Genomic DNA, 15,495 nt, shown 5'->3' on the forward strand with positions numbered 1-15,495 from the left:
CTTCGCCCTGAATTATCGAATACAAATATAGTTACAAAACCAAACTTTAATCTGATACTAACCCGCGTTGTTAGAGAAGTCAAATGTGTAGATTATAAACATGCCACCTTTGATGTCTGCAGATTTTAATTGTTGCAGTAAAAAAAACTTCAGATACTCTAACGATTCAACATTTATTCACAAATCATCTGCAGACATTGAGCATACAAACTAAAGTTTATGATACATTTAATTTAAACTTGCATTTGCAGTAGTACTCAGCAGCACTCTTGGTACAAATTCCGCGGCTATAAAATTGTCGAAACTAAAACGAGGACTAAAAGATCTCTCTTTACAATCAAGGATTCTAAATTCACAGCTGTGTCCAGAGAAGTGAGAAAGAAAGTGAATATTCTCTAAAGATGGAGGTTAAGTTCTCCATCTGATAACTGCAAAAGGGTTAGGAAAGAAGAATTAGTTTTCAACATCGTCGCCGAGCTCTCCGTCTTCAAGTTCCTCATGCCCCCCAGATTTCCTAGATACATCCCAGTGCTCCCTCTTGTGTCGTCTGTGCCGGTTTTCATTGTCTGATTCAGGAGAGTTTGCATGCTGCAAAAATATGCTCACACATTTCAGATGCCTATTCCTGAACCATAAAACATAAATGATGAAGATTTAACTAAATAGAAATTCAAAATCAGTTCACACCTTCCGAGACTTCTTGCGTTCACTGCCATGCCTTCGTGATTTTTTTGATTCTTCCTTATCTTCCTTTTCGGAATCCACGTCATCTATACTGCTCTGATGCCTTTTCCGATGCTTCCTTTCCTTATCCTTTTCTTTTTTCTTCTCCTCTTTGTAACCATGGACGTCAGCCATGTCTTGATCACTATCTGTTTCATCCTTCCTATGGCGTTCCTTTGACTTATCCTTTTCTCGTTCCCTATCTTTTTCTTTTTTCTCCTTCTCCTTCCGTTTCTCTTCCCTTTCTTTCTCCTTTTTCACCTGCAACAATTATTTATAATGTTAAATATCATTCCAATATAAACACTAAACTACAAATAATCAATATCAATGCAGTTCCCCGCCAAGCTCGATTTGTTATAAGGTGCAAGGATATACAAATGCTTCACAAAACACCATCGTCTAAAACTGCAATCTTATGATGATTAGAAAACTGGTACAGAAAAACCAAGGGCAATCCAAGAACAAAGGTTTAAAAGAAATAAAAAACAGATTTGTTTCCTTGATTGATTTTCATCTTCAGGACCGCACACGTACACTATTAAAAGAGGACATACGATTCAATATCTCATCTAAAATCAAATTGTAAATATCAGGGCAATTTCAATGACAAAACCAGATCATTCCAATATAATAAAAACTTGAAAGGTGAAGCCTATGATAGTAGATTGTCTTAAAGAATAATACAGATGCTACTATGATGAATCCTACAGAAAATACAAGTCTATGATAGCAGATCTGTAATTTGAATAATAGTTTAAGATTTTAGGCATTTTTGTAATGTTTCAATTCTGGGGATATTTAGATGAAGATAAGGATATTATTCTTATAATTTATATTTAAGATGTTACCAATTTGATTTTAAGATTAGGATGAAGCTAACATATGAATGCTTTGTTAAAGCTCTATATAGAGTCCATGAGTAAAAGTTAACCAGCTCCATCACACAATACAACACTTCATTGAAAAGTAGATTTTCTGCATAAAAAAATAACAAAACGAAAACCTGAGATAATAAAATCACGCACCTTCTCCTCTTCACGCTTCCGTTCCTTCTCTTTAGCTTTTTCCTTCAAGTATGTGATGTATTCTTCAAAAATTTCTCTACTATAGCTTTCGTCCCCAATTGACCTATGGGTAAGAACAGGATGGTAAAACACCAAACAAAAAGCCGTCCATCATGGACACGCTGTACTAGGAACAATTTCTACGGGTACAAGAAACAAAAAAACTAAACATACCTGTACTCTTGAGTCTCCTCAAAAAGTGACTGGCAATCCTCCCATTTTGAGGAAGTAGTGATATCCTTAAAAAGTAAAATACGATGCTTAATATTAATTTATCCAGCCAAACAATGTAAAACATAAATCAGCACTGGTAGAATCTTATTTACCTTGAATGTGTATAACAGATTAGTAAAGTCATCAGCAAGGCGTTGGCGCTTCTTGACTTCTTTCTCCTCCTTCTCTTTAGCTCTCTCTAACAACTCCTCAAATACAAGCTACAAAAGAGAAGCAAATTGCCTAAGTCATATAATCCATATTGCGAAGGCATATACAACATCAAACATCTGGTTAACAGCAAACTATTAATAGAGATTTTTTCCAACATGAACAAGGGGCCCCATGCCATTTAAGATAATCATAAGCATCATAAGGAGTTGCATATCACAATTGAAAGAATGAGAAAGTAAATTTTAAATTAAATTTACAAGCTCAACAACTATAACTAAAGATTTTACATTTCACAATAGATTTAATTCCATATCACTAACCTGCAAAAAAAAGCCTTAAAATTATATGCAAAATTAACCAAAAGAAGGTAAAACTACCGGAACACAGTCTACCATTGTCGATAAATAATATTGAGCTTAAAAAATTGTCTTTCAATTTTCTATATAGCAGCAAAAGTTAATGAGACGTCAAAAGCAAATAATGAGGTCCTGATATTGCCTTGCACTGTAATAACAGATGTTACTTATTTGGATACCTACTGACTCCAACACATCACATATTGAGCTTAAAAAATTGTCTCAATTTTCTATAGCAGCAAAAGTTAATGAGACATCAAAAGCAAATAATGAGGTCCTGATATTGCCTTGTACTGTAATAACAGATGTTACTTATTTGGACACCTACTGACTCCAACACATCACATAATTTATATTTTCAAAGATTACAATTGAAATCAACCTTTAAATTGATGTCAGATATTGTTTGGCATGCAGCATCTTCCAACACAGCAGCCTTAAACTCCTCAAATACTGATGTAGTTACCACAGTGATCTATTTCAATGAGACAGGAGACTTGGGTAAGCATGGTTTGTCATCAAACATGTTACAGATAAAACGCAATGAAGATCTTTTTGGTGCCTACCTTGCCTGACTTAATTATATCTTTTATGAGTGTCTTATCTTCATGATACTGTAAAAAAATCATGTCAAAAATAGATAATTCAGAAACCACTTTCTCCACACAAGCACGCAAAGAGTTACTATAATACTCTAGGTTGGCAACTAGGCATTACTGAATAGATATCATAATACTAAGAATTTAGTACTTCATTACTTAAATTCAGGTCATCCCAGAAATCTTCAATAATGACACTAAATTTAAAATTTATAAGGGCTCTTAGCTCCTTGAATTTATTTTAAATTACTTGAAGTCAGCAAAAAAATACTCTAAATACAAATGGAGAGCATTTACTTTCTTTCTATTGGCTTGCTGGAATTCTCGGAACTAATCAACTAAACATGGTAGGATTTAGTCAAAACGGAATTTCGGAATTTCACGCCAGACATATTGCCTAATGAATGATTGACTAAAATAACAGTAATCCAGCAGCACAACCCATGATAATATCCTTCAAGTTTCCAACATCAAATGTGTAAGCAGGTTATACCCAACCTACAAGCTTGCTCAACTCAACCCAACTACATCTTGTGAGGGTTGAATTATGTCAATAAGTTGGGTTGGGTTTCATTTACTGCATCCAATTTGATTTGGGTAATGGGTTTATAAGTTTCAAAATCTAATAATTTTGCCATAGAGTAAATAATTCTATAGTTGATCATACGAAATATTGTGTTATTAGTATTGAGACTAAATTTTCATATCACAAATCGTTAAAAGTTATAGAAGTGGTCATACTTTTTAAATTATTTAACCCAATTATATTCGGATTGGGTTGCTAAATAAAAAGACAAAACTCAACCCAACCCAACTCAATAAAATTTAGTTAGGTTGGGTTAAAAACTAGACTAAATTCAACCCAACCCAGACCACCTAAACCTTTATGTCAAACACATCATCAACATTTAAAAGAAATTACTAGAACAAATTTGACACCTGTTTCTCAAGATCCTCTGCAACATCCTCAAACAAATCTTTTGGGGTGGAACCCAGTGTATTTGATGCAACAGCTTGATATTGAGGTAAATCCCTGACCTACACAAAGAGGAAAACATACTTTATTTTTCTTTCCATGTTATTCCATCTTTCATTGTAACAATCCAATTACCTTCAAGCAATATTCTCGCCATTGAGTTTTAGCAGTAAGAATTCCAGTAGCAACATGTTCTTCAAGCAACTTGCGAAATGCATCACGGTTTTTCCTTTCACCCCGACGGACTCGATCCTATATCACAATGATAAGCGCATATACATACAAGCATATTTACTAAATCATAACCACTGATCATACACTTAAGCCATACCTTCTGTATTCGTCTCTGTTCCTCTTCTTCTTTCTCCAAGTCCCGAATATAGTCCTGCCAAAGCCAATCTCAGTTCATAGATCCATCATAGAAGACCAACTAAAAGACAATATACCTGAAAAACTAGCAAGCGATCAATTTTTTCAAGACGCAAGTATCTATCATCATCCTCTAACCGATCTTGGATTTTACGCCAATGACTATTCACCTAAAATTAAATACAAATAGTAAGGAGATGATTCAAGGACATAGCAACCATAACAACTAAAATGAACTTCATATTTAAAATGTGCACCTTCACATAATCACAGGACTCCAGAAATTTTCTATATTCTGCTATATTCTGCCGGTGTTCCTCCGCTGCATTTTCCTTCTCCTAAATTTTTCACAGAAAATATAACATTAAGAATGTCATGAAATAAATTTGAAATATACCTGCACAAATTTATCCTTTCAATTTTAAAGAGCAACTTGAATTAAAATTGGGAGTTAACTTGCCACCATCTCATTGCTATATTTTATTCTAAACAAGAATTCACTCTCCCCAGTGCCAGGTGCCAATTGCCTGCTGTGCACTCTTTGGAACAAATAGAACACAGTATTCCAGAATAAGCAAACCTTTTGTCAACATTATAAGCATCCACCCCTCACTTCCAGGAATAGACAGACCCGCCCCAGATTACAAAACAATAAACAGTAGCAGACTCGTCAACCTCCCCATCTGTTCATAGTTCCAAATAATAAAATGAGACTAGAAAGAGGTTCCATGATTCTTCTCCGTGCACTTAATTCACACTTAGGACAAAACGAATTTGGATCTTATGTTAATGCTAGCAATTTTACAACATCCAACTCCTGAGAGAATGGTGACAATCAAACATCTCAGCATGCAATTTGGACTACTCCAAGACGTTAAGGAAGTTAAATGCTGGATAACATCAGAGCAATAGCCTTTTTGCCATTTGTTGTAGTTCTTACATATTTTGGGAATGAGCTTGGACTTCAGTGTATCAATGTGGCTAATCGTTGAGGTTTCAAATTATTCTAGTTATTATGAATGGGGCTTATATAATGAGAAAACTATTTTCAGTCATTGGTTCGCTTTGGCTAGAAATGCTTGGACATTAAATTCTAGCGTAAATATTAAGTGCACTATTTCTTTTTAATGTAATAAAGAGTTTTATGTTTTTGTAACAAATAACTAACTTTTCAGTAGTCAACAATGCACTTGAAAACCATATTAGTATCTTGCACATCCTACACAGAATTATAATCTCCATCAAAGAAAACAACCAAGCTTATGACAACATTCCACATAAAAATAGCTATTATTTTTCCCATCATGAGATTTAGGACATGCAGAGGGGTAACAAAATAATATAAGCCCCGCGCAAGTGAGGGCTAGTGAGGAAGGGAAGATGTAGCTTGGGGCAGAAAAAACCTAACCTACAAAAAGGGAAATGGAAAGCAAGGAAGAGTACAATAAGGAGGAAGGTAATAAAGAGGGAAATGGGTTACAGTTTAGAGATTGAGGTATATGAAATTAAATTAAATGGAGTTTTAAAAGGAACAGGGTGGGCACCTTCAATAGTTTAAAGCTCTATTTATGTAATAACTGCATTCCCTCTGTTTCTTGAATCCATGTTCAACAGTGGAGAACTGACGTGTGAATTTCAGTTCTGATTATAAGTCTCTACAATCCATGACTTCATTCTATTTTTAGTTTCTTCTCACATGAATTACAGAAAGTGGTTCAACTTTAACCATAATTTTAATTACAATAATGATACATATCTAATATACTTGTCTCCATGCCATGAAACAGACAAGAAAATAAAGCAGCCATAAACTGCATACAAAGTCACGGTTCCTGACAAAAGGCAGTCAAATAAAAACCTACAATGCACTGAAAAACATGTGAACAAATTACAAAACCACAAATCCCTTTAAATTGTGTTTACAACAAAAAAATGGCTTTTGAATAAGATGGAAAGATGCAAGCTTGACCAGTGCCAAACTAAGTTGAGCTTTTCAATATATTTACTCAAGCCAATAATACAATTCAAATTATTCGCTACATTATGAAATAAACACACAACCCAAAATTTAAAGTTCTAGATGTGACCATAAAATCCACTTAGCTGCCACAAGGCCCACTACCCACCAAATAAAACAAGATTCTTCCTCAAATTTACATTTAAAGAAAATTCACAACTTAAGAAAAACAATTTATGCAGCTTTCTTGGTCAGAAGATCTACATTTAAATGGTGTGTCATGAATGCAAAGGTTCATATGGAAACAAAATGTAACATAATCTCACCTTCCTCTCAAGTTCCACCATGTAGCTTTCAAATAAATCTTCTCGGTCTCTTGGTCTTTCAACAGCATTATATCTTTCATCATTTTCAAACATACTAATGGCTTTGCTGATTACAGTAAATAATTAATTAGAAAATTGAAGTTGAATTATTTCAACCTAAGGAGACCAGCTAAAAACAAATTGTTACCCAAACATGCAGAGACATACCTCCATCTCATGGAGGATGTAAGTTCCTTGCACTCCTGAAAGCATAATATGCAGAGTTAAGTAGTTAACTAATAAAGAACAAATTAATCAGGTATTATACTCAACATACTTCCAACATCTTAGTGAATTCTTCGCGGGCTCTTTTCTGCTTCATCCGTCTCTCTTCAGCCTCCAGCTTCTTCCTTTGGCCCAAATACTGAAGAAAGATTAAATTGATTCAATGTTACAAAGCCAGACAGAATCGTTACAAATTCATTGAAAATGATAAGCAACTATGTCACGTAACTGAAATACTTGGTTGATGCAAACTTAAACATCAACTTCAAGATAGTGCATAGAATTTGCTGTGAGGCTTGTTTCTCACCTCGTTAAAAGCTTGTTTTCGCTCACCAAGTGTTTTCAGGGCATTATATCTTTTGTCATTGATGATTTCTCTCATTGCCTGAATTACAATTAAAAACTAAAAGTTAGCATTTGCATCACAGACAAAAAAACAGTAGAAAAATGAAAGGAAGGCCATCTACCTGTTCCCAGGTCCAATCAGACTGAACATTCACAGATTCCAGAAGCGCTTTAAATGCATTTTTTGCTTCCTAAAGCAGTAAATAATTTATGTGGCATTATATATATATAAATAGAAAAAATAAGATCTCTTAAAAGATTTATTAATGAAAGAGAATTTCGATGATATGAATTCTTACCAGCTTATTTGCGTATACCAAAGTTTCATCATCATTGGTTTTCTCCTCAGATGGAATCACATTATTCTTCCCAACCTCAGCCGATGCTTTTTTAGCTTCCTGCAAGAGTTGCAAGAAAAAAATCTGTAGACTAAATACAGATTCTTAATTGGACAACAAATTAACGATATTGTCTCCCACAAGCTTTCTATTATCAATGATGATAAATGTTAAACTGCAGCCATGGCAGTTACTTAAAAGATTTCATGTGGTGGGACATGGCAGTCACATACCATTAGCAGTCATGGCAGTTGTAGTTTTCATCCTCTAAATTTCAATTCACAGTAGTTGCTAGGTGTTTCCAAACAGACTTAACCTTTGGAGTGATTAAAAATACAACAAAGGTGCATGGACTTCAGATGCAAAAGCAGAACCACCAAGATCAGGAGCCTTGATAGGAACTTGAAAACTATTTGAAAGGAAGAGATTCAGGGTATGTTTGACTGTGCTTTGGTTTTAGTTTATAAAAGAAATCAATTTTAAAAGAATAGGGAGTGAGGTAGTAAGATTTGAAAGTGCAAGAAAGAACTGTATAATAGAAAACTGGCACGAAATTGCACAGAAGAAAAGGAGCAATAGAAACTGAAAATAGAAAACCAAAACAGAAATTTTCGGTTTTCCTGTTTGTGAAAACTTACAAAGAGACATTAGTTTTGTAAACAGTTTTCAAACATTTGGTTTTCAAAAACATCAAAATATTTTTTGCAGATATAGGAAAGAAACAGACAATGGAAAACACAAATTCCATTACACTCATTGTGGAATTTTAAGAGACTGGGTTATGTTTGGTTTCTATTTTCAAAAACTGTTTTCAGTATTTAGTGCCAAGGAACTAGGAAACTGGGTTATGTTTTCACTATTTTCAAAGACTGTGTTTCACCACCACATGCAGCAGCACTCTAGACGAGGCACACCCTAGAGCTAGGACCACAAAATAGGAGAATGAGAAAACATCTATCGGTGGTTTATGCTGTTTTGGTTTTGTAAACAGTTTTCAAATGTAATAAAATTTTCATGACAAATTAATTACGTAGTAGCATGAACTTAATTTAGGAAAATACTCTTGAAACAAATAAATGAGAAGGAAATCAAACAATTTTCAACATTCTGAGTTTGGTATTGAAGAAAGGGAGGGAGGGAGGGAGGGAAGTGGGTGGGGTTTGGTAGGAAAGAAAAGAGCAGAAACGCGTAAAAAACGTAGGTCCGGCCTGCAGGATATGTTTCCATACAAAAAGGAAGAGTAGGAAAATGTGAAAACTATCACAAGCCAACATAAACAATTATGTTGCAAATTAAGCAAAGGATGAATTTTTAGGCTCCACAAAGATAGTCGATTATGGAGGCATTTATATATAGTTTTGTTTTCATAAATACTAATATCCTGTAAATAAAATTAATAATAAATAAATATTAATAATGAATAATAAATAAGTATCACCAACGAATGAATAAGAATAAGAATAAGTAAACAATATTAATAAAAAATATAATTTTCAACATTAAATAAAAATCCTCTTATTTTTTTTATTTTTTACTTTTCTTTGATAAAGAAATCTCTACGTTCATTCTCTTTCATTTATTTCCTTCCTTACCACCAAACAACATCTATTTTCACTCTTTCTGTACTCTCTTACTTTCTTTTCACTTCCAGTACATTTCTTTTCTGTCTACCAAGCAGAACATAAGAATCTGTACATGCTAATTAATGATAAAAACAAGCCCCATCAATTACAATAATTACCTCAATATTAGGAGAAGATCCATTTGCAGGAGCAAAATCTTGAGATGCTTGATTTTCAACACTGCAGAAAATTTTGAATACACAAGTCATTATTGGAAAACTACAACTCAACCACACAAGAGGGAGAAAACAATGAACATGCAGAACAGAGTTGTATACATGGGTGGCATTTTGGATAGTTGAGGTGAGTTCTCAGGTAGTCCTGAGCTTCCCGCAACTACTATAGGTGCAGCAGTTGTAGTTCCCGCACTGCCTGGTTCAACACCTGTGGTGCTTGAGGTAACTGTAGAGTGTGAAACAGAGGTCCCTAATAATCCAGAAACCAACTGCTGAGAATCGGTTGATGCAATTGGTGTGACCGAAGATGGGCTGGAAGCAAGCCCATTTGATGTCAAAGAAGGATTCAAGCTAGCTGCATTAGCTGTTGTTGGTGTTGCAATGGATGAGACAACAGCATTGGGTGTATCACTTGTTTCTGACTGTATTCCCTGGTTTGCAGCTTTTTGTGCCTGCTCACGAGCCAGCTGAAAGAAAATATTTCAATTTGAGACAAGAAAAAAAAAAGTTGAAGTGAATAAAATTAAAAACAAATACAAATATAAGCATGTAATCATTACTAACAAACCTGAAGTTCCTCTGGTATTGACCACGTTGATTGTTGAGTAACCTTATTGTAATAATACCTGAAAGAAGTCAAAGCCAAAATATAAATCATTACATACTAATGACAAAAAAAGAGGCATAAATAAGATGTCATACAATAGGAGATAAAACACACTTTTTTCCATCTGCAGAAGTGAATTCTTTCCAAACAGTCGATGCATCAGCTCTCTGTCACATCCAGCAGAATTAGTAGGATTTGAAAATGCTAAAAGTATACCACCCAAGAAAGATCATGTATCAAGGTTATGATAATTAACTACACGCAGCAACAAGAAACTACAGGTGGAAACTAAACAAATAAAGGAAATAAAACATCCCTGAAAATTGTTAAATGATATTATTGCCACAACTAACAAATTACAATAGATAATACAATAAAGCAGAAGTTGCATATTCCTATACACAAATATGTAAGCCAACCCCAGTGCAAAGCACAAGCCACCACAAGATTGTAAAAAGTGAAGAGAGCAAAGATAGAGAGATGGACAAAGAAAAGGAAAGCATAAAACTTGTATCTCTACTTGTATGTGTGTATGCAAGAACAGAAAATAAACTTGCAAAAGATACAATTGATAAAAGACACCACAAAGAAAACCCTACAAAATTGCTGGAGGAAGGGGATGGGAAGGGTGCTGTCAACCATCAAGTAATGGTATTGCAGAACCATAGCTATACAACAATCTCACATTTTATGTTTTAAGAAAAAATAAGATTGTAAATAGCAAACTGTTGCCTGCCTTGAGAAAGTGCTAACCCGCCTTCACAGTGACCATATAGAGCAGTTGTTAAAATTTCTCCTGACTTGCCATGACATCTACAAATCAGTGGAAGCACATGCACATAAAAGGATATTCGCACCATAAACCTTCTATGATCATTGTAAACATTGTAGAAATGACCAACATCCATATAAGATGCCGGTCTGATTGACCACCTTACACTTTCAAAGCATGTTCCACAGTAATAAAAAGTGACATTCACAAGAACATCAACAAATTACTAAAACCACTCACCTCAATAGGTGACATCAATTCCAAAGGTTTCTCCCAACTTGATTGCCTTGTCCTCTTGTTGTAGTAATATCTGGTTAATTTGAGAAAACAAAAACTTCTAATTATAATTCCAAAACAAAAACACAAGACAAATAAATTATTTCAAAAAATAGTTAATGACAAATATACAAGATATTTAGTTTTTGCTAGCAAAGTAGACATGATTATGTTCACCAATACCTTCTCCCATCTGCAGAAGTGTGCTCTTGCCAATCAGATAAGGATTGTTGGTTAGTAGCATTAGTTACCTAAAATTGGTCAGAGTAAAACACTGAGAATTGCAATAATAAGCTCAAATTTCTCAGAAATCATAATATAACAGAAGAATAAATTAGTTACTGAGAAGAAATGTAGTTCATTGTATCACATTTAAAGAAAGCCATCACCAAAAGCATCTTGGGCTACTGAGATTCAATTAGCTACTCTCAAAACAAAAATTTGCCTCAAATGACATCATCAACAGGAAAGTCACTATTCTATTCCATGATGGATACCTAGACCCAGACACAGAAGAAAATGAAAGGCAAGCGAGAATGCAAGTTCAACCAGACCACTGATTTGGAGAGTTTACTCCAGGTATGAACAAAGAGCAATAACTACCATGAGACGGTTATTGTTAGGAGTATGGCAGTCAATATGACAATGATTCTCAGAATCTACAGTGCAATAACTGCAATTAGGAAGTTATTGCTATGAGTAAGTCAATTTTTGTATAGTAATTTTTAGAATGTAGAGAGTATAGTACAATAACTGCTGTAAGCCAGTTATTGTTAGGGAATATTGCAGTTTGTACACTACAATAGAGTTAGGAAATAGGGAGATAGATATCTGTGCATGCAACACTCTGATGTTTCAGGTAGAAAGTCTAAACTCCAGTGCAACATGATGTAGCCAGTAGGAGCTTCATGCTCTGGATGAAACTTGGTTCAGTATTTACTAAATAAAGTAAGTGTTACAAATGTGGGATTTTTTCATACCACCAAATTTATGTAACGTGACTTAATAAATTTCCTCATGTGTCTGATTACTAATTACCAATAACATATAATTCATGCAGCTATATTTGAACAATCCAAAATCCAGCGGCATGCAATATAAGGATCACATTAGTAGATTAGCTTAACGTCCATAAAAAATCGAGGAACATACAGATATAATGAACTGATCCTATTGCTTTCTTTAAAAGTCAGACTCATGTACACATTCTATGGAAGCAAATAGTGGTCAGCCATTTGGAACACATGAATCATTTCATTCGTGTGGGGTGGCTTTGATATTGCAGCAGATGTGACTATGTTTTGTGGAAAAATCATGGTGGCTACACAAGCAAGTAGCCAGAGTTTCAACTTCTGGGTTAAACCGTGTCCATGAGAGCGAATGAATTCGCCTGTTTTAACGTTTTGTTTTACTTTTCTCTTAAAAGAATTTTGTTTTCAACTTTTGGTTTATAAATTTTGTGCCGCCATTAAGTCTTTTATCCCCCACAATAACTTCCCTTTTTTTATATGAACATTCATCCCTTACCAATTCCTCTTTTTAGCTCCCAACTTCTCACAGTTTTAACCCTTCTTCGCCAATTTCTTCTAGTCAGATATTTTCCAAATTATGTTCTTAATCTCTCGTACACCTCTTATTTCTTAATTTACTATTTAAATTTGCATATTTTTCTGTTTTACAGCCTTTTATATATGTATGATATAAAACTATAAATTGTGTATGTGTTCGAGACTTCACAACAGCAACCATCCCACTAGCTTTTTGGTGGTGGCCTCTCCACACTGGTGTAGGATTAACAATGTATTGCACACATCTATAGGAGGAAACATAGTATAACAACTAAAATATAAAAAGCATAACAAAAAGGGAACTCCACAATTGGAATTCCAACAAGTTGTCATATATATGTAGAGCTTGTATAAACAAAAGCATTTGAACTCTAGTGGAAATTACTGAATAATGAACACAAAGATAGTACTACGCATTAATATCAACAAAACACTTACTGCATCAGTCAATGTAGCTCCTGATGATTGCAACCCAGCCGGCTGCACAGATGTAGAAGGTGCAACACTCTGAGATGCAGATGACGGCCAAGGTTGACCACCAGGAGGAGCAAGCATCTGAGGTGGATGCTGGTATTGGGCCAATGCATTTGCATTATCATGCTGCTGACCATATGATGGTGTGAACTGAAAATGTACAATGATGTTAGAGTGTAGAAGGTACAAAGTAACTCAAGGGAAACCTACCAATATAACAGTAAAGCTTTAAAAACTAAGGCAGCACATACAGTATATGAAGAATGAGGAGGTGCTCCAGAAACAGGTAAGCCAGGCATATGATTGCTTAAAGGGGGAACAGTTTGTGAATGAGGTGGAATGGATGACATTGGTCTGTTTGTCTGCATATATGGCATGGGTATAGGTTGTGATGAAGGAGCAAGATGACCAGGCTGCATTGGTCTTGGAGTCAACTGCTGCATTGGTTGAGAATATTGCAGCTGTTGACCTTGAATGACAGGCATTCCCACATTTGAAGAAGGAATAGCATGGCCTGCAGGTCCAAATTGTTGTGGATTCATTGGAACAAATGGTTGTCCTTGCTGAGCTTGAATGACTGGCCGAAACTGCAGACGAAAAGACACGAGTGATGGAAAAATTATGATAGATTCTTATTTTGAGATCAAGAAATTGTAGTTAATATCATGAAGAATAAAATAGAATTTGCAAAAATAAGGATGAACCAAAACATGGAGGACCCAACCATCAGACACAATGGGAGAGAGAGTCACAGAAAAAATTGAAAATTAAAAAACATCATTTTTAGCAAAAGTAAAGACAGCATTAACTCAACAGAGAAAACACATAAAAAGAAGTCAGACATTAAGACTCGAGCTATTGCTTCTATCACCATTCGACATTACCATAATCAAAGCAAGTACGTCACTAGACACAAACATTACACGTTACCAAACAAATATTTCATCGTAACAAGATTCATGGTAGGTATTGAGAGAGAAATACACTACCTGCATGCTGGAGGGCTGAGAATTATTGGCCATTTAACACAAACAATCCCTGCAAAGAAGAAACGGATGCATCAATCAGCAAAAAAGCAATTGCATGTTGAAAGCTTATTACATTGCTAAATTAGTATGTCTTTTTGATACATGGTAAGAAAACCTTGTAGACAACATGAATACTTTCCCAACAACGTAGCATTTGACAGAGTTTTACCTTTGCTTCCTAGTTCTATTAAAGGTTAATGATCATCGAGAAAAGCTTGCATTCTAACTGTTATTATGCCATGTCAGGAAGAAAAAAGAGAACAATAGAAGGCAGCCATTAGAGAAAGCAAAATTAATTATTCATATTTTTGGGCACATTTTATCCTTTTAACCTCAACTCATGTACTGTAACTGTGCAATCTCCAGTTTCAGTTTCCATTTCGAGCATAATCTATGCTATAAACCAAAAGCCCTCATTTTCCTAATCGTATAAATAATATATGCAAACAGAGTGGATCATCGACATGATTTGCAAGTAAAAATAATAACAGTAAAAAAAAAACAACACATGTAGAATCGCTGCTCATGTATATCTACAGGAACTTTCCTCATGCAAAATCATCTCGAACTCTCAACTGACTGGAATTTCAAAAAAACGAAACAAACTCTCGAATGTTACAATGTCCCTGAACACTTCACACAGATCAATCACACTAGGCAAATAGTTTTGTATCTTCAATCCTATCAGGGCCCAATCGAAGACAGCAAATAATGTCACTCATTCAGAGGAAAATAAGAGAATCAAAAATCTTTAATTCTACCAAAGTCTAATCGAAAACAGCGATGAATATCGTTCAGTGGCGAAACTTATCAAGATTCATTGCACCTGGATAGATCGCTTTTGCGAGCAATCACAAAATTCACCAAAAATACGACCGAATAGAGCGAATAGGGACGAAAAAACTTACAGCTGTTGCAGACAGAAACGGGTCAAAGCTATTCGTCTGGCTGACCTCGCAGAAATTTTGTTGTCGTTTCGAATCGAAACCCTATGAATTAGGGTTTAAGAGGAATTGCAACGACTCAGCAACGTAACTGGGAAAAACCAAGAGTAAACAATTTTGAGGAAGGCGAATGTAATAAAAAAATAAAGACCGAATTATATGTTTATTTATATATATATATATATATATATATATATATATATATATATATATATATATATATATTAATTTATATTCGGTTTGGGATCTATAATTAATAACTATCTCAATACACAAGTCTCTCTTTATAACTGTAGTTAATAATTATAGTCATTAATATAA

At 34.6% G+C, this 15,495-nt stretch overlaps 1 protein-coding gene across 1 annotated transcript; it reads right to left on the reverse strand.

The window, feature by feature from the left end:
• Nucleotides 1-154: 154 nt before the first annotated feature.
• On the reverse strand, nucleotides 155-15,324 carry PRP40A (pre-mRNA-processing protein 40A). Its single transcript, XM_028084223.2, has 28 exons — nucleotides 15,139-15,324; nucleotides 14,192-14,240; nucleotides 13,454-13,789; nucleotides 13,167-13,352; nucleotides 11,344-11,411; nucleotides 11,125-11,194; nucleotides 10,227-10,279; nucleotides 10,074-10,131; nucleotides 9,608-9,972; nucleotides 9,449-9,509; nucleotides 7,669-7,767; nucleotides 7,492-7,560; nucleotides 7,332-7,409; nucleotides 7,077-7,163; nucleotides 6,968-7,002; nucleotides 6,761-6,866; nucleotides 4,735-4,815; nucleotides 4,555-4,647; nucleotides 4,440-4,493; nucleotides 4,244-4,360; nucleotides 4,072-4,170; nucleotides 3,100-3,147; nucleotides 2,916-3,008; nucleotides 2,117-2,224; nucleotides 1,965-2,029; nucleotides 1,752-1,854; nucleotides 688-984; nucleotides 155-588 (listed from the first exon to the last, which is right to left on the reverse strand). Exons 2-28 carry the CDS (start codon nucleotides 14,222-14,224, stop codon nucleotides 454-456), a joined length of 2,997 nt encoding a protein of 998 aa, XP_027940024.2. The 5' UTR covers nucleotides 14,225-14,240; nucleotides 15,139-15,324; the 3' UTR covers nucleotides 155-453.
• Nucleotides 15,325-15,495: the final 171 nt, after the last annotated feature.

The sequence above is a fragment of the Vigna unguiculata genome, chromosome 8, assembly GCF_037176805.1.
Source record: "Vigna unguiculata cultivar grain cowpea cultivar isolate G323 ecotype 2 chromosome 8, ASM3717680v1, whole genome shotgun sequence".
Lineage (NCBI taxonomy): Eukaryota > Viridiplantae > Streptophyta > Magnoliopsida > Fabales > Fabaceae > Vigna > Vigna unguiculata.